The sequence below is a fragment of the Oryza sativa genome, chromosome 8 (assembly GCF_034140825.1).
Source record: "Oryza sativa Japonica Group chromosome 8, ASM3414082v1".
In the NCBI taxonomy this organism is placed as follows: domain Eukaryota; kingdom Viridiplantae; phylum Streptophyta; class Magnoliopsida; order Poales; family Poaceae; genus Oryza; species Oryza sativa.
This window is the reverse complement of record NC_089042.1, coordinates 5,575,872-5,597,036: the sequence shown is the minus strand read 5'-3', so window position 1 is coordinate 5,597,036 and position 21,165 is coordinate 5,575,872. Positions and strand designations below refer to the sequence as shown.

The 21,165-nt window shown below is 41.2% G+C and overlaps 1 protein-coding gene across 1 annotated transcript; it reads right to left on the bottom strand.

The window, feature by feature from the left end:
• Positions 1–184: 184 nt before the first annotated feature.
• LOC107277898 (uncharacterized) lies at positions 185–14,045 on the bottom strand. The gene is made up of 3 exons (XM_015793608.3): positions 13,920–14,045; positions 13,752–13,816; positions 185–2,653 (listed from the first exon to the last, which is right to left on the bottom strand). Exon 3 carries the CDS (start codon positions 2,625–2,627, stop codon positions 501–503), a length of 2,127 nt encoding a protein of 708 aa, XP_015649094.1. The 5' UTR covers positions 2,628–2,653; positions 13,752–13,816; positions 13,920–14,045; the 3' UTR covers positions 185–500.
• Between the last annotated feature and the right edge of the window lie 7,120 nt (positions 14,046–21,165).

The following is a 21,165-nucleotide window of genomic DNA, read 5'->3' as shown; positions in this document are numbered from 1 at the left end:
CTAATATACTTATAATATTTCACTATGTATGGATCAAATGTTGTAGTGAACTGAAACATTCTTTCGCTATTTGCTGAAACATTATTTTATATAAGGTAAAATAACACCCGATTTAAACGAGTGAAACATTTTCGATTTATTTAGTAAAACAATTCCGATATACCTGGTGGAACATCGTGCAACATTTAAAAATAATTCAATAATAAGCTTAAAAAAATTTCGTCGGAATATATTGTGGTCTTGTTTTGAAGACGTCAGCGCCCGATTTTTCTCCCAAACATCGGACGTCCGAGCCGGAGTTGTCTACTCTCGCACGCCTTAGGAATACAATGCTTCGGCCGATTGGCCTGACTCCAACGTACGTAAAAAGGAAAACGACTTGAACAGAAAAAACTGGATGAGCTGCAGTGACTAAGAACAAGAAAAATGAAACAAGGAAGGTTTAATCTTGAGAATTGCAACAGTCGGTGGATGAGCGAGGTTGTTGGTGGTTGGGAGTATTAGCGAGGAAACGTTAGGATACGTTTCGTGACGTATTCCACTAGGAGGGCAGCGACGGTGATGAGCTCGCCGCCGTTGCTGAGCTGCCGGGCATGAGAATATGCGCTGCATTGCTGGCCCGCGTGGCACAAGACCTCCACCCAGACTTGGGCGATGAGGCCTAGCTTGCCGTCTGCCCCTGCCTCTTGTAACTCGTCCTGGCTGATGAGCTTTGCACCGAGCTCACATCCTGTGTCTAAAACCAGCTGGAGATGGTGTTGTGTTGTAAAATCAAGGTTGGAACCGTACCTGTGTCGTAGCCTACCACGAGCATCATACTCGGGTGTATCCCCGTAGGTCCGTAGGAAGCTGGCCAATTGCTCGGTTGAGTCGTACCGCAGGCCGCCGGCGGGGGTGAGAGCGTAGGCCATCTCGACGTATGAATCGCGGCTGGCAGTGGGAGACAGCATGTAGGGGCGTGCGGCGAGGAGGAACATCATGTAGTTGGAGAGCGCCTCGGCCGCCTTGGCCATGGGTTGTTGCTTGTCCTGCTTCTGCTGCTTCTTGTTCCACCAGGTGAGGTAGATGTTAGTGGCGAGGTGCCAGACAAGGATGCGCTCCTCCACGCTCCAGGTCAGCCGCTCCTCCCCGTTCAAGGTCTGGCCACCCTCGTACAGTCCCCATCTCTTCAACTCCGCTCGACCCTTTGAATCAAAAAGCTGATCATCTGCGTCTGCTTCTGGTCTTGATCCATGAGAGGCAGAGCCCTCCTCTTCTTCTCCTTTTGATGGAATTGGAAATTGATCTTGTTCGTCCAACACCATCGAGATCGAGGAGGAGGCAGTACCTTCTCTCTCCAATACTTGGTTCACCAACAGCTCCTGGATGCACTCCGAGACGGGGATGGGCCACGAGTAAGCCTTGGTGTTCCACCAATCTTCAACTCCCATCCATCTTGCCATCTTGCTTCTTCGGCTGGTCGTGCTGCCAACGCCCAACCGAAGCAAGTTGTGCTGCCCCATGGAGCACGACCAGTACCTTCTTCTCCATTGCGCTGCACGGACGAGCCGGCGGAGGCTCGTAATTGTATGGCCCAGATTGTTACATACAGTATTGTCCTCCATTCCGCGCTTATGGCGACTCCACCTCACCAAGAGAGGACATGTCCAGCTCGAGAACATAGCCCGCAACAAGGACGCAGTCTCCAGGATGACAGCGCCAACTAGCAGGACATAAGTGACAGCCACATCTAGCCTGTCGTAGCCATGGCCCTCACGGCCTAGTATCACCAGCTGAAACAGCAGGAATGCAGCGGTGGTCGCCATGGCTGGAAGCATATGAATGCAAAGGCCATACAAATTACTGTGGATGACCTCTACCTTGGTGTAGAAGATGTCGTGCATCAGGGAGAGCTGCATCTCGGCCACCTTATACAGATCCTTCCCACTCAAATTCGAAGCAAAAGGGTACTGAGACAGAGAATTTTGCGGCGGCCCCTTCAACCAAATCCTGGGAACCTCCAGCATTCGGTGAGCCATCAGTAGGTAGGTTTCTGTGTCCCACGGAGGTCCAGAAATTATCTTGTCAAGATAGTAAGAGCATTCAAAACCTCTGGAGGATACTTGAAGAGTTCGGTAATTCTTTGCCATCTGGCTGCTATCGGCGCACCTAAGCGCCCACACCCTCTCCCCGTACTTGACAACACCGGCGACAAACATGAGCATGGTGGCCCACCGGAGCAAGGAATGGCTGCCAACAATGGAGGACTCGTAGAGGATGTAGCCAGCTGCAGCCACCTGCACGGCGAGCGTCTGCAGGTGGCGTAGCCACAGACGGTTGTCCTCGATGGCGTAGGCGGTGATGCTGTCCTGCCCACCGAGGTGGAGCAGGAGGAATGGTGCCCAGAAGGCCATCAGCTGATGCTGGGGCGAACTGCTGGTGACGGACATGTGGCCGAGGACGTATATGGCAGTCCCGTCGGCCATCATGTACGCCGACCAGATGAAGAACCTAAGCACGCCGGAGTTCACGCACCGGCGGAACTCCGCCAGCACGAGGAGCGAGACCTGGAGCGTCAAGCTGAGAAGCACCAGTGCTTGGATGCCCCATTCATTCCATGCACGCATGATGACTTCTGCCCCAGCCATCGACGTACGACGTCTCTTGCTTGCTTCTGAAACAGATAAACACAAGTTAAACACAATTACTACTTGTTTTGTTTACGACTATGGAAGTGTTGTGCGATGAGGATTCTGGATTTCTAGCTATTGTTACTCATATACAAAAAAAAAAAAAAATCTCTATCAGGATTAGAGTTCGTACTTTCATTTTACTGGAATTCTGGAAAGGCCGAGTAGCTAGTAGGAGAGCTCCGTGTAAGGCTAAGGCAACGGTGTGTGAATTTTAATTTCAACCCAAACCACACACGAGAAACTCGTTTATCCAAAAACATCACCAGGACACTATGAGTAATTAAGGACTAGATGGTAGGATATTCTCTGTAACTCATTTCTCGTATAGGAAGCAGTGATCTAATGGCCTAAAAAGGATCAACCGGGTGGGATATATATATACTACATTCGTTTTTTCTAATGTATGATGCCGTCGACTATTTTTGTGCAATTATAAAAATATTTAAATCATGCTTAACGAACATTTGATAATAAATCAAGTCACAATAAAATAATTACTAATTACATATTTTTTTGAATAACAGTAATAATCAAACGTATTTAAAAAGTAAATGGCACATACATTAAAAAAAGAAGAGGGTATATAAGAGTGACACTACCACAAATCAGCCCATCTGTAATGGCACACTTGTGACAGGCGGAAATATTTCACCATAGATGGCCTCATCTCCGATAGCTTAAATTCGAGCCGTTTTGAGATAAGGCTGCGGGACGCAGCTTGTCACAAGTAAGGGCCTAGATGTGATGGGTGGGCCCCTATTAGGACCTGACATAGAACGCCTTTGTCCCTTTGTCGGGTCCATATATAAGCCTATCACGGATGACCCCTCACATGTGACAGGTATTGAGTATACACCCGTCGTAGATGAGGTACCTCAGTTGTGACATGTTAAACAATGCCCGTCATAGATAAGGGGTTATTTGTGACGGGTGTTGATGTGGTAGCCCGTCAAAGATAACTATAACTCATCTTTAATGTGTTGACCGATTTACCCGATAAAGATGAGTTACCGCCCATCCTCTAACTGTTTGTCATCCCAGCCCTGTGTACTGTGCATATTTTGGGAGAGTGAGTAGGGGCAAGTATTCTTTGCTCTAAAATCAGAGGTTAAGAAAATGATAACTTGGGGTAAAGCTGAATTATTTTTTCTGATAAAATTGTTGTCTAAATTTATTGTTCACAGATGGAGCGAAGTTGTGATATACACTACTAATCATTTGAGCCAAGAGTTTAGGAATGGAGTTGTTGAATTTCTGAATGTTGTGGATAATGATAAGAGGATTTGAGGAACGGATATATGGTATGTCCATGTGTAGACTGCAGAAATGAGAAGATGTTTTTAGAAAGGGTGTTGGTGCAGTCTCATCTAATACATAGAGGATTTATAAAGGATAAAACATGTTGGACCAGGCATAGAGAGCAAGAGCCATCGAATATTCCAGTTACTGAAGTGCGAGATGTATAGAACATGGAACAAGATCGAGATTACATGTTTGTACCATCTCCATTGGGTGGTGATATCATCAATGTCATCCCAGATACCCTCGGAAATATTAAGGAGTCAGCCTATAATGAGAGGGATTATGAGAAATTTAGCACGTTAGTGACAGATTCTAAGAAGCCTCTATATCCTGGAAACAAGCGAAGCACACCAAGTTATATGACATGTTGGATCACATGAAGCTTAAGGCAAATAACGGTTGGCTACACAAGAGTTTCTCGGAACTGTTTTAGTTTCATGGATCTGCTTGACTTGCTAAAGGACTTGCTACCAGAGGGGAACAAAATGCCAAGACGACTTATGATGCAAAGCAAGTGTTATGCCCATTAGAGGCTGGAGGTTAATTAGAAGAATTCACGTATGTTGAAATGACATATTGTAGTACAAATAATACACCAACTTTGATGCGTGTTCTGTATCTGCTATTTCTCAATACAAATGAAATAATGGTAGTGCTGAAGGTAAGAAGTTAAAGATGATTAGTCTCGCTAAGGTTGTTTGGTATCTCCCTATTACCGATCACATCAAGAAAATGTTTGCCAATCCTACGGAGGTTGAGTTAGTTTGTTGGCATAAAAGATAGGTTGATGTAAGCTAATATACTTGACAAATTCAACGTAGTCGAGGAATATTGATAGGATATACTTAGAATTTGTAGGGGAAGGGGAATGCTAAGGAGAAGGAGACGGATAAGTCATCGTTAGCCCCTAAGCAACGACAACTTAGTTTGTGCTAGGCATGCCCTTGGTGGATGACAATGAATTAGCTCTAATGGGTATTGCGTGTTAAGAATTGCCACTAGTAGAAAACAATTTTTCTCAACACCTAGATTTGATTTTTTTTAGGCTGGCTGTAAAATAGCTAGAGGCCCTATAGTTGTATCACTGCCTATAAAAGAACCGCTTACAAAAATGCCATTATTTTTGCAGGCGGACTTGAGACCTCAGCCTAAGTCCCTCCGCCTCTCACCTCTCTCTTCTCATTCTCGGGGGCTACTAACTCATGCATACGCGCCGGTATCATAAGTGTTGCGCACTATCGGGAGCCCAACTTCTGTTTCTATGTAGGGACACATATACTGCATGGTTCCATGCCGTTGGTTTCCTTTTTATATCTAATCAAGTCATAGATTAGATTTAATTTCTAATTTACTATTTAACTTAGTTTCTATTGAGGATTTTAAGATGTTTAGTCTGATTTTGAAAACTTTCAATCCATAGTACTTTTGAATGAAAAGCATGTAAATATTTTCAACTCAAATTTGAAACATTCAACTCAAAATTTGAAAACTTTCAAGTATAATTTTAACACTTTTAACCCAAATTATGAAAACTTTCAACTCAAACTTTAAAAACTTTCATCTCAAAATACAAAACTTTCAAGTCAAATTTTAAAGTAACCCAAAATTTGAAAACATTCAACTCAAAATTGAAAACTTTCGTCTCAAAAATGAAAACGTGGTCTACACGCCCTCGTCTCACCGAGGCTGGTTCAGACCGCTGTGGTCTACACGCCCTCGCCTTTGCCAACCCAATCCTCGCTAGGGACGGCACTAGCTTCTCCCCACCTCCTCCTTGCCTGAAGGCGCCGTCAAGACGGATAGCCACCTCGGGGTGCCGACCGTGGCGGGGTCACCTCCTAGCTCTCCGCCACCGTCGACCATGTCCCTACCGCTGGCTATTCCATCGGTCGCGAGGGATGGGGTTCTGTTCGACGTTCCATTGGTCGCCCTCGATCTTGACAGCTGGCTGATGGCGCAACTCCCGCTTTCAGTCGCCGATAACGACGCGTTGCACGCCTTCCTCGCCAGCTGCTCCAGGTCTCTGCCTCCAGCACTGCTCTCGCTGCCCCCGCCTCCGGTGCCTGCCACTGTGGGAGTAGTGCCAAAGCGTAGCAAGAGGATTGCAGCCAAGCTCACGCTCGCCGGCCTGAGTGACACGACCTCACCCGCCCAGCACAATTTTAAGCGCAAGATTGGGTTGGTGCCTAAGAAGGGTCCTGAGTCAACCGAGACAGCTTACAATGCCCTCTTCTCCTAGCCCCTCCCTCTAGATCACGCCATGGCCCTGTCTTCGCTCTTTTCTAGCTCTCTGCCTACGGCGCAGGCCAGAATATAGTGGGACCCCCTACCCCACCCTCCCTTGCGATAGGAGTTTTTTTCTTTCTTAGTAATTATCTTTTTTGTATCTGTTTTTTTTTTTGTTTATTTTTTCCTTGACCCCTGTCCCCTGGCAACGGCCTTCTGAGCGTGTGCGTTGTGTAATCAAACTATGCTCTCTTCTCCTAATATATTGACGTGCAATCCTTTTACGCGTTTGCGAAAAAAATAATTAAAAAGGAAGCTTTTGTTTGAAGTAGATGCTCGAAATGTTACCTATAGTATGTTTACAAAGCAATATTGATTAATTGAGTTTTTATATACCGCTATTCTACTATGTCTTAGAGAATAATACTTAGGTGATATATGCAATCAACCGGTTATGTTGAACTAACATTGAATACTTATTTTAATGTATTAATATGAGAGGCCGTGGTGGTTCTCCTTGAACATTGCATGATTGCATCTATGAAAGTTTGGGGGCGACAAATGTATATATGTATTTGTGGCTATATATGTGATTGCGGATACATCTACTTGTAGCTATATATGTCGGTGTATATACATATGCTTGTGTCTATATATGTTTATGTGATTTACATGGAATATGTGATTGTGGACATCAGGACATGTGAATGTACCTATATATAGATGTCGACATGTTGCTGTTGGGCATGAGGCTTTTCTTGTTTTTTCATAGGACATGTCTAGCAATTTTCTAGGGCTAGCTAAAAAATAAACATTTAAAAAAAAACTAAAAATACACATCATTGTTGAGTGAAGGCTGAAACCTTTCACAGATAAACCATGCATATCTGTGGCTGGTGGTATTTATACCCTGTCATAAACAAAGTTGTCTGTGACTGGCTAGGAATGAAATGCCACTCGACGTATGTGGGTCATCTGCGATGTGTGACAATGCCATCCAGTCAAGGTGGTCAACCCTATCTGTGATGGGTGTTTTTTTGGCCCGTCACAGGGATCCCATATAACTAACGGGCCTTCACCCGTCCCAAATGAGGTTCGGTCATCACGGACTACTCATATGTGACGAGAACCGTTCATGTTAGAGATGACTCCTCTCTTGTGTGGGGTTTGCTTTATTGCTATTACTCCCTCCGTCCCAAAATAAGTGCAGCTATGGGTTTTCGCGTTCAACTTTGACCGTTCGTCTTATTTGAATTTTTTTAAAAAAAACTTAAAAACATAAGTCAGGAGTAAAGTACTACTCACGTTTTATCATCTCATAACAACAAAAATGCTAATTATAAAAAAAATTAAAATAAGACGAATGATCAAAGTTGAGCACGGAAACTCATGGCTGCACTTATTTTGGGACGGAGGTAGTATTTCATTTCTTCTCACTGTTTCCCTGGTACACTTCTTAGTAGTTTTCTGAGTTAAGTGTAAACTAATTTTACCCTAGATATTCCCTCCTTTTTTTTAAGAGATTGGTTAGTTTATTTTTAAACTAGTCAACGGCAAATAATAAGATATATGGGGAGTAGTATTAAAAAGCTCCAATTTTTTTTCCTCAATTCCCTACCCACGTACCACCAAAACTTAAACTTACATTTTCACTAACCTACAAAGAAACTGGCCTCAAAACTTCCATTCCAGTCTCCCAACCTAACGCGCTGCGACATCTGACAGTCTCAAATGAAAAAATAAAAAAAGAGAAAAAAAACGCGTGAGGTTTGGAACTATAAAATAACCTAGAGCGATCGAAAACTTTACCGGCCTGCTGCAATTCAAAGGGTGCAAATTCTCGTCTCTATTAATTACCGTGGAATGTTCACGGTTTCAGAATTACCGTACGCGGGTAACAGATGATCTTCATGTATAAATAGAAATTACAACAGTTGTATATTAATCTAGCTAGATCGATATCTAGTTGGAAACAACAGAGCCTGCAACTCGATCGAAATTAAAAAAAAAAGGGGCTGTCTATATGGGATTTGAATGATTTCAAAGGGTTCAATCATTCAGATATTTTAACCATAGGATCTACATCCAACAGCCCGAAATAATTGATACAAATAAAAATTAAAAAAATACATATCTGATGTTTGAATATTTGAAGCCCACATTTATTTTCGGAGCCCAAAGACAGGCTCAAAAAAACCCATTGTCAAAAACAGGCCCAAATAAAATAATTTAAAACACAAAACATAGTGTAAAAATTTGAATAAGATCAAAGGCCCAGATTAATTTTCGGGGAACTAACACAGGCAAAAAAAGCCCAATGTCAAAAACAAGCCCAAGTAGAAAATTTGAAGTAGGCGCTTTGGATGCATCACAGAAAGTGAAGCAGTAGTACTTTGGATGCATCAATTACATGTAAGAATATATACATCATGTAATTACAGGCCCAGATTATGTATATATATTACAGATGATGTAATGAATTTCATCAATTTCATAGTGGTATCATGTAATTACAGGCCCAGATTATGTATATATATTACAGATGATGTAATGAATTTCATCAATTTCATAGTGGTGTTAAGTCTAATTACAGTACATTTTCACTGTAATTACATGGAAAAAAACACTGTAATTATACACACACACACAGACATACATACATACATCATGCAATTAGAACATTAGTTTTAATTTAGATCTAGTACTATATGAACATCAACTAATCTTAATTGAATGCTAATTGTAATTGACCTAATCAATCAATTTGACCAATTAATTCTATAGGTAAAAGTTCTGAGAACTATAAATTAACTATGATTTTATTTGCAGGAATCACGGCAAATGAAGAAGCAGAAGGTAGCAGTGCTTTGGATGCATCAATTACAGGTAAGAATTGGAGACAAAAACAGATTTATTAACATTCCAAATTTCATAGTAGTGTTAAGTCTAATTACAGTACATTTTCACTATAATTACATGAAGAAAACACTGTAAATTTAATATATACATCATGTAATTACAACATTAGTCTCAATTTAGATCTAGTACTATCTGAATATCAACTAAGAAGAATTGATATGATCAAAAAAGCATCAAATCCAGGTAAATCATTGTTATGTGGATTCATTCTTATTCATTAATTGCATCTCTCACTTAATGACTGAAGCATTATATCTATTTGTGATTTGTTAACAAAGGTGAGTGCACAAAAACAAACATACAATTGAAAATGAAGAAGCAGATAAAAGCAATGATTTGGATACATCAATTACCGGTAAGAATTTGAATCAAGATGACTAAACAGTACAGAAGTTGATAAAGTGCAATTTCAATTATCAGTGCTTGCAGGATATGAAATTACAACTTTTAGCATTACAAAAAAAAACCATAAACAAGTTCGAAATTAAACACTGGTTGAACTCAATTCAATATTTGTAGGACTCACATAGACATGTAATTTATAATACATTTTCACTACAATTACATGAGAAAAACAATGCAAATTTAATACACAACAGGTAATTATAAAAATCCCTATGATTCTGAATTTCGAATTAACTATGATTTTTTTGCAGGAACCACAGAATATGAAGAAACAGGAAGAAGCAGTGATTTGGATACATCAATTATTAGTAAGAATTTGAGACAAAATCAAAAATATTTACTTGTTCAAAGTACATGGTAGTGTGATGTTTAATAGTAGTTCTCTACAAAACAAAATAGTACGTAAGTTGATTGACTTCAATTTCAATTTTCAAATGGTGTTTAATAAGCCTGTCAATACGCAAGAGACCCTGAATTTTTTTCGGAGCCTAATCACATGCCCAAATATAGAGAAATGTACAGGAAGCCTATTCTAAAGCCCAAATAATATTTGAAACATATTACGAAAGACAAATTTTAATCAAAGCCTATCGATAAGCCCAGAGACCCAAAAAAAAATTCGGAGCCCAATCACTATAGAGATGTACAGGAATCCCATTCTAAAGCCCAAACATATTAAAAAGTTCAAAACTTAACACACAGTCAAATCATAGCCCCAAATATAGCAAGAAATATCGGCAGGTTTAGCTCAAATAAACAAAACAAAGCCTGTCAACAATCAAAAAGAAAAAGCATGTCGACAATCTTAATTCAGTTGCATTCCATTGAAAACAAAAATTACAGTACATTTGTGATAAATTTAGAGAATAAGAAAACTGTAATTTTAAGAGTAAATTGCACTTTGCACCGGGTAGATTGACACTGTTTTCACTTTACACCGGGTTCGACGGATACTTTCACTTTACACCGGAGGATAACAAACTAATTTTCATATAACACCAGGCTGTGGGATTTGGACTAAACCAGACGCACCGGCCCTCATCCACGCTGGCTCCTTTATTTCACGCTGTCTCGCGCGTGTTCACCACGTTGGTGAAGTTGGTTGCGATTCCCCGATCGAATTGCGCGGGAGAAGCCCACAACCCATCATCGTGATCCGATCATCTAGTCGAACATTTGTTTCGCCTATGCAGCCGCGGCTGTATGTGGTAGGTGCTCAGGTAGAAAGTTGATCATTAAGATAATGATCAAACAACACCTGTGTTCCTCATATGAATTTATACTTAAAAGCTTAACTAATTACCTTTGAACAAGCAACTACAGGCAACAGCACCTTGAGAGCCTCCCTTCCTGCCACGTCAAAACCTCAACACCTTCTCCTGCTGCACCTAGGAACTAGATCCTGATGTGCTCTTGCGCCTGCGCCTGAGAACGTCCTGCCCTGCCGCTCGCCATGAGAACGAGATTGCTCTCTGCGTGAACACCCACAGCCGTCGCTGCACATACGAAATTGACTAGATAATCGGATCACGATGGTGGGTTGTGGGTTTCTCCCGCGCGATTCGATTGGGGCATCTATCGCAACCAACTTCGGCAACATGGTGAACGCGTGCGCGCGAGACAGCGTGGAATAAAGGAGCCAGCGTGGATGAGGGCCGGTGCGCCTGGTTCAACCCAAATCCTACAGCCTGGTGTTACGTGAAAGTTAGTTTGTCATCCTCTAGTGCAAAGTGAAAGTATACGCCAAACTCGGTGGGAAGTGAAAACAATGTCAATCTACCTGATGCAAAGTGCAATTTACTCTAATTTTAATACATATAACATGTAAATTTTAGTGCATACATCATATACTGAATCAAATACATGCTATTACTCAATCAATTCAATTAGACTAAAACATATTTGTACTCGATCATGTAGCAATCAAATTTGTACAATGTTCAACTAGATTAAACCTTAATTTCACATGCACTTTAAACTGATTAAATAGGTCCATACAGCAGCACTACACAATGTTCAACTGCGCATGCACTTTAAACCTGATGAAATCTATAACTAAATTACTTACATACAGAACTAGAAGACAATCTTAAAGTATAAATGTTGAGGTACAAAAAGCATGTCAAAAAGCCTACAATGTTCATTCAGGTTTATTCTTTTGAAAACAAAAATTACAGTACAATTGTGATAAATTTACATAATAAGAAAATTTAATTGTAATACATACAACATGTAAATTTTAATTTTAATACTTATTTAAAATCTTACCTTTTCTGTGCATATTAGTATATTGCCATTGAAGTTGACAAGTCAGGAGTACTGGACCATATTAACTAATCAAACTACAGATGTTGATAGCAGGCATCAGAAATAATCAAATTCAGGAATTTGTGGAATGAATAGTTCCAGCATCAAACTACAAAATTAAGAATTTGAATTTCAGAATGTTATATATTTTAATCCAAGTCACAAACAAACTTTTTATTTGCAGGTATCACAAATGATTTATCACAAAAAGAATAAACCATTCATAGGAACAAAAAAGCATCAAACCCAGGTAAATGATAATTATCTTGCTTCATTCAAATTCATTACATGCATACCTCCTTTAATTACTTGATCAAAATTAAATGCAAATATTCATTTGTTTCATACAGATTTAGCATTTTATTATCTTTTCAATTCATTTATACCAGATCAAAGGATTGAGAAAAATGATCTCAACAGATCACACTAAAAAAGCAATCAAATGCAGAGATTGATTTTTTTTCAAATTTAAAAGATGGAGTAAGTAACATTATCGCGTCATTTACATTAAAGTTTTAAATTTACACTAACAAATGCCATTTTTATCAGAAAAAAATAACCAATACAGGAAATACAGCATATGCAAATGTTGACTCTAACAACTATCCTCTATATGATGAATTGTCTATTTTGGGATCAGGCAACAATTTAGTGAGTTTAAATGTCAGTATTGCTAAAATTACATATATTTGCACTATTTTTGTTAAGTATTTGATACAATATTAAATTTTTAGGTTTCAAACATTTCATACACAAGCCTAATGGAACAAATCATTTCATCACAGCCTACAATTTCAGATATGCAGGTATGAAATTGTGTTGAATAAAACTTTGAGTATTACTTCAAAATTCACAAGAGGCAATTGAATAGAAAAATTATATATTTCATTTAATGTACAGGAAGATATATTGAGATACTCAAGCTATGTTGCAACCCCAAGATATTTATATTATTTCATTTAATATATCTGCTACACCATTTTTCATCATAGAACCAAAATATCACAAATAAACAAGTAAAACATCACATATCAAAATTATCACATCTCATCAACATCAGAAGTTAAGTAATCTCAATCAGGTCAATATTATTGTACATAATTTCCTAAAAAAATTCAATCAGGTGCACAATGAAAAATTCAATCAGGTCAATATTAAGGTCAATGATTATGATTCACTTTATGATAAAAGGTAATAATTATCAGACTTATCATTACAATCGCATGCATATTCATGTTCATCAAGCATAAAATCAGACCCTGACGAGCACTTGTCATCAGAAATTCACCCTTTTGATTACGCATCTATTAAAAGTAACACAAACATCACCATATAGTGGTATGGATTGATTTATAGAAAACAAAAAATATTCAAATTGCTGGGGAGGATTTCTGATACTAAACAGTTCCAATATTATAACAAGCTTCAGTAAAAAAAAAAAAAAAGATTTGATTCACAGAGGAGGGCTCGGGCTCCTCATTGTCTACAAATCGCCGATCTAGCTATCAACTAAGCTTCTACTAAAAATTAAAAAAAAAAACATATCACACATCCATGCATCACCTCCCGCAACCGCTTCTCAAGGCAGCACACGCATAGAGAAAATACAGATCTAGAGGATGGATCTGAACGTTTCAGAACAAAAAGATCTCAAACCATGAGGAACTCGCCCATCACAGTTTTAAATCAACAAAAAAAATGCACATTCATAACACAACTCACGCTAAAATATCTAAAATACCCTAAATGAATGGGGAAAAACTCACAACGAAGGAGGTCATCGTACAGATTTAAATGGGAAAAAGGGTTCACCGTTTCACATTAGAAAATCAACCACATCACAAATCCAAATCGACAACGAGGAGAAGACCAGTCTGAATCGAGAACAACGAGGAAACAGAATAGCACAAGTAGACTCACCGGATAAAGGAATAGATCACTGGCGAATCAACGATGGCAAGCCCGAACTCACAGATCGAAATCGACTGCAAAAAATGCACCAAATCCATTAGCTACATCGAGCAAAGTAGCACAACTTCGAAACAAACAACCGGTAGAAGAAAAAGCAAAGAGCACAAAAAAAATCACCGTCGAACCGACGACGGCGAGGTCGAATCGCTGCCGCGTCGGCGTCGCCTCCAGACCAGGAGACGAAGAGAATGAGAGTTCTCTCGACCTCCCTCGGAGAAAGAAATCCCCAAAATCTCCATCTCGTCAGTGGCCAGTGGAGTACTAAAATACACACTACACAGGCGCGGTTTTCGAAATTAAACAGTAAAGTGGGGCCCACGTAAAGCCCAAAAGAACAAACTAGATGATCCCAATCCAATATGGAATAAGTTCACTTAAGGTCCCTTAACTTGTTAACGAATCTGATCTTCGTCCTTCGACCGGAAAACCAGATACAACGGGTCCCTCAACTATTAAAACGGGTGCAAATCGGGTCTCTCAGTGGTTTCGATAGCGGTTTTAGCTGATGTAACGCCTACGTGGCTAGTTTGACTAGGTCTCCGTCCTAGCATTGACGTGACGCTTACGTGGCAATTATATCTCAGAAAAATAATAAAAACCGTGGGCCCACCTGTCAGCTATAAAAAAATAACTTAAAAATAGCGAGGCCCACGTGGGCCCATATGTCAGCTACAAAACAAATGATGGGGCCCAGTGGGCCCCACAAGTCATTCTCTCCCCTCTCAGCCCTCCCTCTTCCTCTCCGTTCTCCCTCGTCCTCGCAGTAGAGCGGCGGAGCGGAGGGGCGAGCGGAGCCAAGGACGCCGCGCGTACCTCTGACGCGAGAGGAGCGGCGGCGCACGCCGGCCGGCGGGAGAGAGGGAGAGGAACGGGGCTCTCCCTCTTCTTCCTCTACGCTCTCCCTCGTCCTCGCGGCGAAGCAGTGTCGGCGGCGGCGGCGTCGCCGGCGCGAAGAGCGGAGGGGCGGGCGGAGCGGCGATGACCTGGCCAAGGACACCGCGTGTACCTCCGACGCGAGAGGAGCAGCGGCGCACGCCGGCCGGCAGGGAGGGAGGGAGAGGAGCGGGGCTCTCCCTCTTCTTCCTTTTCGCTCTCCCTCGCCCTCGCGGTGAAGCGGGGGTGCGCTTGGGTCGGCGGCCAGCGAGAAGACGGGTAAGGAGCGGCAGCGCGCAAGGACTGGCAAGGGGAGCAGCGCGCGGCTGCTAGTGGGAGAGGGTCCGCGGCTCGCGCCGGCCAACGGGTGGGAGGGAGAGGAGCGGCAGCGCACACCGCACCGGCGGAGAGGGTGGCCGACGAGAGCGTCGCGAGGGAGGAGGCAACGCGCACCAGCCAACGGGAGGGAGGGAGAGGAGCGGCGGTGCGCGGGGGTCGACGGCCGGCGGGAGGACGGAAGAGGAGCGGCGGCTCGCCAGCCTCTGTCCCCTTGTCGGCATCCCCGTCTCCTCCGTCCCCCTCGTAGCGGGCGCCGGCCAGCGACCGTCTCCGCCTTCTCGCCGACCGCTGGCTTTTTCCCTCTCCGTGCGCGCCCGCCGGCTAGCGAGGAAGGATGGCCGGGAGGGAGAGAGAGAAGGAGGTGCCGGTTCGGCGGTCCCTCGTCTCTCGTTGTCCGCAGCATGGATAGAGAGGAGGGTGGGACCCACTGACATGTGCGTCCTACTATTTTTTCATTTTGTCTGACTGACATGTGGGCCTCATATTTTTTTGTTTCTATTTTTTATATATTTTTTGCTTTCATTGCCACATCACCGCCACATAGAATGAAGACAAAGTCAAACCAGCCATGCAGGCGCCACATCAGCCAAAACCACCATCGAAACCACTGAGGGACCCACTTTGCAACGGTTTTGATAGTTGAGGGGCCCGTTGTATCTGGTTTTTCAGTTGAAGGACGAAAATCAGATTCGTTCACGAGTTAAGGGAGCTTAAGTGAACTTGTTCCATCCAAGATTGTACCAATCTCAAAGAAAGATCAACGGCCTAAAAAGTGAAAATACAGCTATCTAAAATCTGTCACCAGACAGATTACAATTCCGTTTCAAATGATGGTGCCATTTCAGAGCAGGATTTAATATATCGGTTAGGCAATTTCTATAGAGGTAAATATTTTGGGGGGAAAAATTCAAATTTGAATAGATCTTGCTCAATTGACGAATTTTTTTTAAAAAGATAAAAACCAGGTGATACACCCAAAAATTCCAGAAAAAACTGAATTCAGAGTTAGAGCCACGTACAATAATTATGTACGATTTTTAAAATCCTAATGAAAATAAAGAGATGTGGCAGTGGATGGGCCATAGACTAGTAGATTGGTGAAAATGAAACCCAAGAAGACAATGAACTCTAAAAACTATAAGGCCTAATTTTTAAAGTTCTAAAGAGGATGAATATAAGTAGTGGTAGATCGAGTAAGCAAATAAAAAGGTGTCAAAGGAGAAAGGGGTAGCGATTGGCATGGCATTTGAAAACTATAAAATTATTAGAATCATGGGAGTGATAATTTTAAATAAAATCATGTGTAAAAATAGATAATTTTCAATTGATACAAAATAAAATAAAACTTGAAATTAGAAAAGAAAAGAAGAGAGTTCAAGTACGAATATAATTTAGAAATAACTGGAATTCGAAATTTAAAATAAGTAATATTGTAAGAAGATTTCATATAGAATCGAATACGAGATAAATTAAAATAAAGAATAAAAATTAAAATAAATTCTGAAAATAGAAAAACAATTATAAGAGTTCAAGTCGGAATACAATTTAAAAATAACTGAAATTCGGAATTAAAAATAAGTAATATTGGAAGAAGATTTCATATAGAACTGAATACAAGATTAATTAAAATTCAATATAAAAAATAAAATAAATTTCAAAAATAGAAAAAAAATATAGGAGTTCAAGTAGGAATACACTTTATAAGTAAAAAAATATTGGAATGAAAAATATGAAATTTTCAAAAAAAAAAAGTAGTTCATCTAAAACTCAACAATGGCAAATAACAACAAAAAGGACATAAGCAGTAGACTATAGAAGAGTAAGATGGCGGCGGTTGATGGGACATCTTAAAACTATAAGCAAAACTACAGATAGAATCCCAATGGCGATTAATAGGAGGAACGACAGATAGACCGTTAGACAGCATGGTCACGACGGTTGGCGGAACTTCTAAAAAGTAAAAAATAAATCGCAGTGACAAACATATTCGATTTTTAAATCTCAATGATAATAAATAGGGGAGGCAATGGGCGGGCCATACAGGAATACAGTGCCGGAGGTAGCGGCGGTTGGTGGGACTTCTATCAAGTAAAAAAAATGAACCCCAATGATAGTTATGTTTAATTTTTAAAATCCCAATAACAATAAATAGGGGAGACATCAGACGGGTCATGAAGGAGTGCAATGGCGACGTTTGATGACACTTCTAAAAAATATAATAACAGAATTGTTGATGCAAAAACACACACTGGCCTGGGAGATCTGCTTAGCTCCTGAGCAGGACCAAAGGTTGGTGAGATGCGGGCGTGCCACTCAGTTTGACCCTGCAACTGACAAGATGTATAAATAGCAGATCAATAAGCCGATCGGCTGTCAAGCCGATGGAGTAGTTCCAGCCGATGCCGATACCAGCCGATAGCGATAGGGTTTAAGCGATCGGCTATATGTCCAATGTAGATTCCGACATGATATAAACAAAGGCAATCGGCTGGTGATGATAAATAATGTAGCAATATAATCCAGTAGAAACCAATCAGCTAATAATGACATGATAGAATAAGCACTGATCCGAAGGTTAAAGCATACATCGGCTGCAGGACCGACGTCAATAAATCCACAGATTAGATTAAACAATGAAACCTTTGTTGTCATCGTCTAAATCCAACTTATATGTATATGCAATCCTTATAAACCGATGCAACGTCCAGATAACTTATTGGCTGGCACCCCGATAAAACATCAGCATGAACCTATCGGCTTAACAAGACTTATATTATCAACAACAATCTAATAGGTCGAACCTAACCGATGCAACACGAGATTGTATATGTCTTAACAGTGAAATTTGGTAAGCCCAAAATCATCATCGGCTTAGAATCAATATTGGCTTCAGAGTCCTGGAATCAGCCGATGTGAGTCGTCAAATCGCCAACAACCGTGTTCTCGATGGAATCGGATCAATTAAAGGGAATTTATCCAGAAGAGACCGAGTTCAAGAAGGATGCGGCATGACAGTTTATCTATTAATTAGGAATAGTTTGTTAGTTTCCTTTTATCTTTAGGAAAGTGTGTTTAGTGTCCGATAAGGACTTTATGTTTTCCTTTTATCTTTAGAATAGTTTCTTTCTTGTCCGACAAGGACTTGTATCAACCCATGGGTATAAATATGTACACCCGGGGTCTATGTAATCTATCAATCTATCGATCAACAATACTCTCGACGCATTGCCACGCTCTTTACCGAGGTTTTTACTTATCATCCGATGGAACTTGGCACCTAACGTGGGGCTACATCGGCTTTCGATCTCCGGCGAAGGGGTAAGTCCTACGTTCCGCCGGCCTTGGTGAATCTATTGGCTACGTTGGTGTTGTTCAAGGCTGCATCGTTTCGATCTCATGGATCACTCTGGTTTGGTTAATATATTTGCCTACCTGATATCTACATTTTATCTCTAATTGCACTGTGTTTAGAGACGCGTCGGTTTAGTTGGAACTGTCTCGATTAGGTCTGATCATCTATCTTAGCCGATATATCTCTATAATCGCAATGCTGTTATAAATAGATTTGTTATATCCATCACATTAGACAGATCTATCGGCTCATCGAGTATTAGATTATCATATACAATCTCGTGCTGCATCGGTTAGGTTCGACCTACTAGATTGTTGTTGATAATATAAGTCTTGTGAAGCCGATAGGTTCATGCTAATGTTTTATCGGGGTGCTAGCCGATAAGTTATCTGGACGTTGCATCGACTCATAAGGATTACATATATATACAAGTTGGATTTAGCCGATGACAACAAAGGTTTCACTGTTTAATCTAATCTGTGGATTTTATGGCATCGGACCTCCAGCCGATATATGCTTTAACCTTTGGATCAGTGCTTATTCTATCATATCATTGCTAGCCGATTGGTTTCTTTTGGATTATATTGTCATTTTATTACACCATCATCAGCCGATTGCCTTTATATCATTATTTACATCAAGTATCAGAATCTACATTGGACATATAGCCGATAGCTCAAAACCCGATCGCTATCGGCTAGTATCGGCATCGGCTGAGATTGCTCCATCGGCTGTTTAGCCGATCGACTGTTTGATCTACTGTTTACATATCTTGTCAGTTGCAGGATCAAACTGACTGGCACGCTCGCATCTCACCAACCTTTGGACCTGCACTGGAGCTAAGCAGATCTCCCAGGCCGGTGTGTTAGATTTTTTCGTCAACACGCTTTTGGCACGCCTGGTGGGACCACGAATTTTATATCCACATGTCTGAAGAAGAAGTCAATGCAAAGATCATGGTCACGGTGGAGAATTTAACGGAGGAACAGAGGCAACAGATGGAGCAGTTTGTAGCTGATTTTCAAATGCGTCGTCTTCAATGTTTCATCATGACACCAGAAGGGCCAATTCAGAAGACTCGATTCCCCAAGCTGATAGTTGAAATACTTCAAGATACAGTTGATGAAGCGGTTCATCGCGCATTATTTGATCAGTCTGGAGTTTTGATGAGTACACTACAAGATGTGATCAAGAAGATAGTTCCTGAAATAGTTGCTCAAAAGATTCAGCTCGAGGGGCAAGCATATCAATATCGGCCAGAAGAACTTCGTCAATATGGGCATGATGAAGAATATCAATATAACAATGATTTGGCCGATAGAATTGCAAAGATAATAGAGAAGCAGTTTGGAATCTAACCTAAGGAACATACTTCTGTGTATCGGCTGCCATATCCTGAGTGGTTTGATAGGGTGCCATTGCCACACCGATACAAAGTTCTAGATTTCTCCAAGTTTTCAGGGCAGGATGATACATCTACAATGGAACACATCAGCCGATTCTTAGCACAATGTGGGGAGGCATCGGCTGAAGAAGCTCTGAAAGTTAGATTTTTTCCATTGTCTTTGACTGGATCGGCTTTTACATGGTTTTCATCGCTACCATCAGATTCTATCCAAGGATTCACCAGGGCCGGCGGAACGTAGGACTTACCCCTTCGCCGGAGATCGAAAGCCGATGCAGCCCCGCGTCAGGTGCCAAATTCCGCTGGTTGATAAGTAAAAACCTCAAGAAAGAGGGTGGCGATGCGCCGAGAGTATTATTGATCGAGATTGATAGATTACATAGACCCCGGGTGTACATATTTATACCCATGGGTTGATACAAGTCCTTGTCGGACAAGAAAGAAACTATCCTACAGATAAAAGGAAGACATAAAGTCCTTATCAGACACTAAACACACTTTCCTAAAGATAAAAGGAAACTAACAAACTATTCCTAATTAATAGATAAACTGCCATGCTGCATCCTTCTTGAACTCGGACTCTGCTGGATAAATTCCCTTTAGTTGATCCGATTCCATCGAGAACACGGTTGCTGGCGATTCGATGACTCCCATCGGCTGATTCCATAACTCTAAAGCCGATACTGATTCTAAGCCGATGATGACTTTGGGCTTACCAAATTTCGTCATTAACACATGCCCCCCAGTTTTGGAGTGTGAGAACTCATGCTCCAAAATTCTCCTATGTCTTATCGATCTTCCCTTGCTTCTTGCAATCGGCTTTTATAAGCCGATACTGTCTGCATTAAATGAGCTAGACTGTCAAATTCGTGGCAGAAGAATCTCTCTTTGATAGGTGCTGACAATCCTTGGAATGCAAGATCTGCGAGTTGCTCATCACTTAGACTCAAACTATAACATTGGCCGCGGACATTACGAAATCTCTGAATATATTTCATAGTCGATTCTCCTTCTTGCTGCTCAACCGATATTAAATCTGAAAGCTTCAACTCTTTGATTCTAGCAAAGAAATAGTCATGAAATTGCTTCTCAAGATCGGCCCATCCTTGGATAGAATCTGATGGTAGCGATGAAAACCATGTGAAAGCCGATCCAGTCAAAGACAATGGAAAAAATCTAACTTTTAGAACTTCTTCAGCCGATGCCTCCCCACATTGTGCTAAGAATCGACTGATGTATTCCATTGTAGATGTATCATCTTGCCCTGAAAACGGGAAGAAATTTGGAACCTTGTATCGGTGTGGCAATGACACCCTATTAAACCACTCAGGATATGGCAGCCGATACACAGAAGTATGTTCCTTAGGTCTGATTCCAAACTGCTCGTCTATTAT

Bases quoted from the DNA above. Each gene is read 5' to 3' on its own strand.
- LOC107277898 (XM_015793608.3), bottom strand. From the start codon at position 2,627: ATGGCTGGGGCAGAAGTCATCATGCGTGCATGGAATGAATGGGGCATC.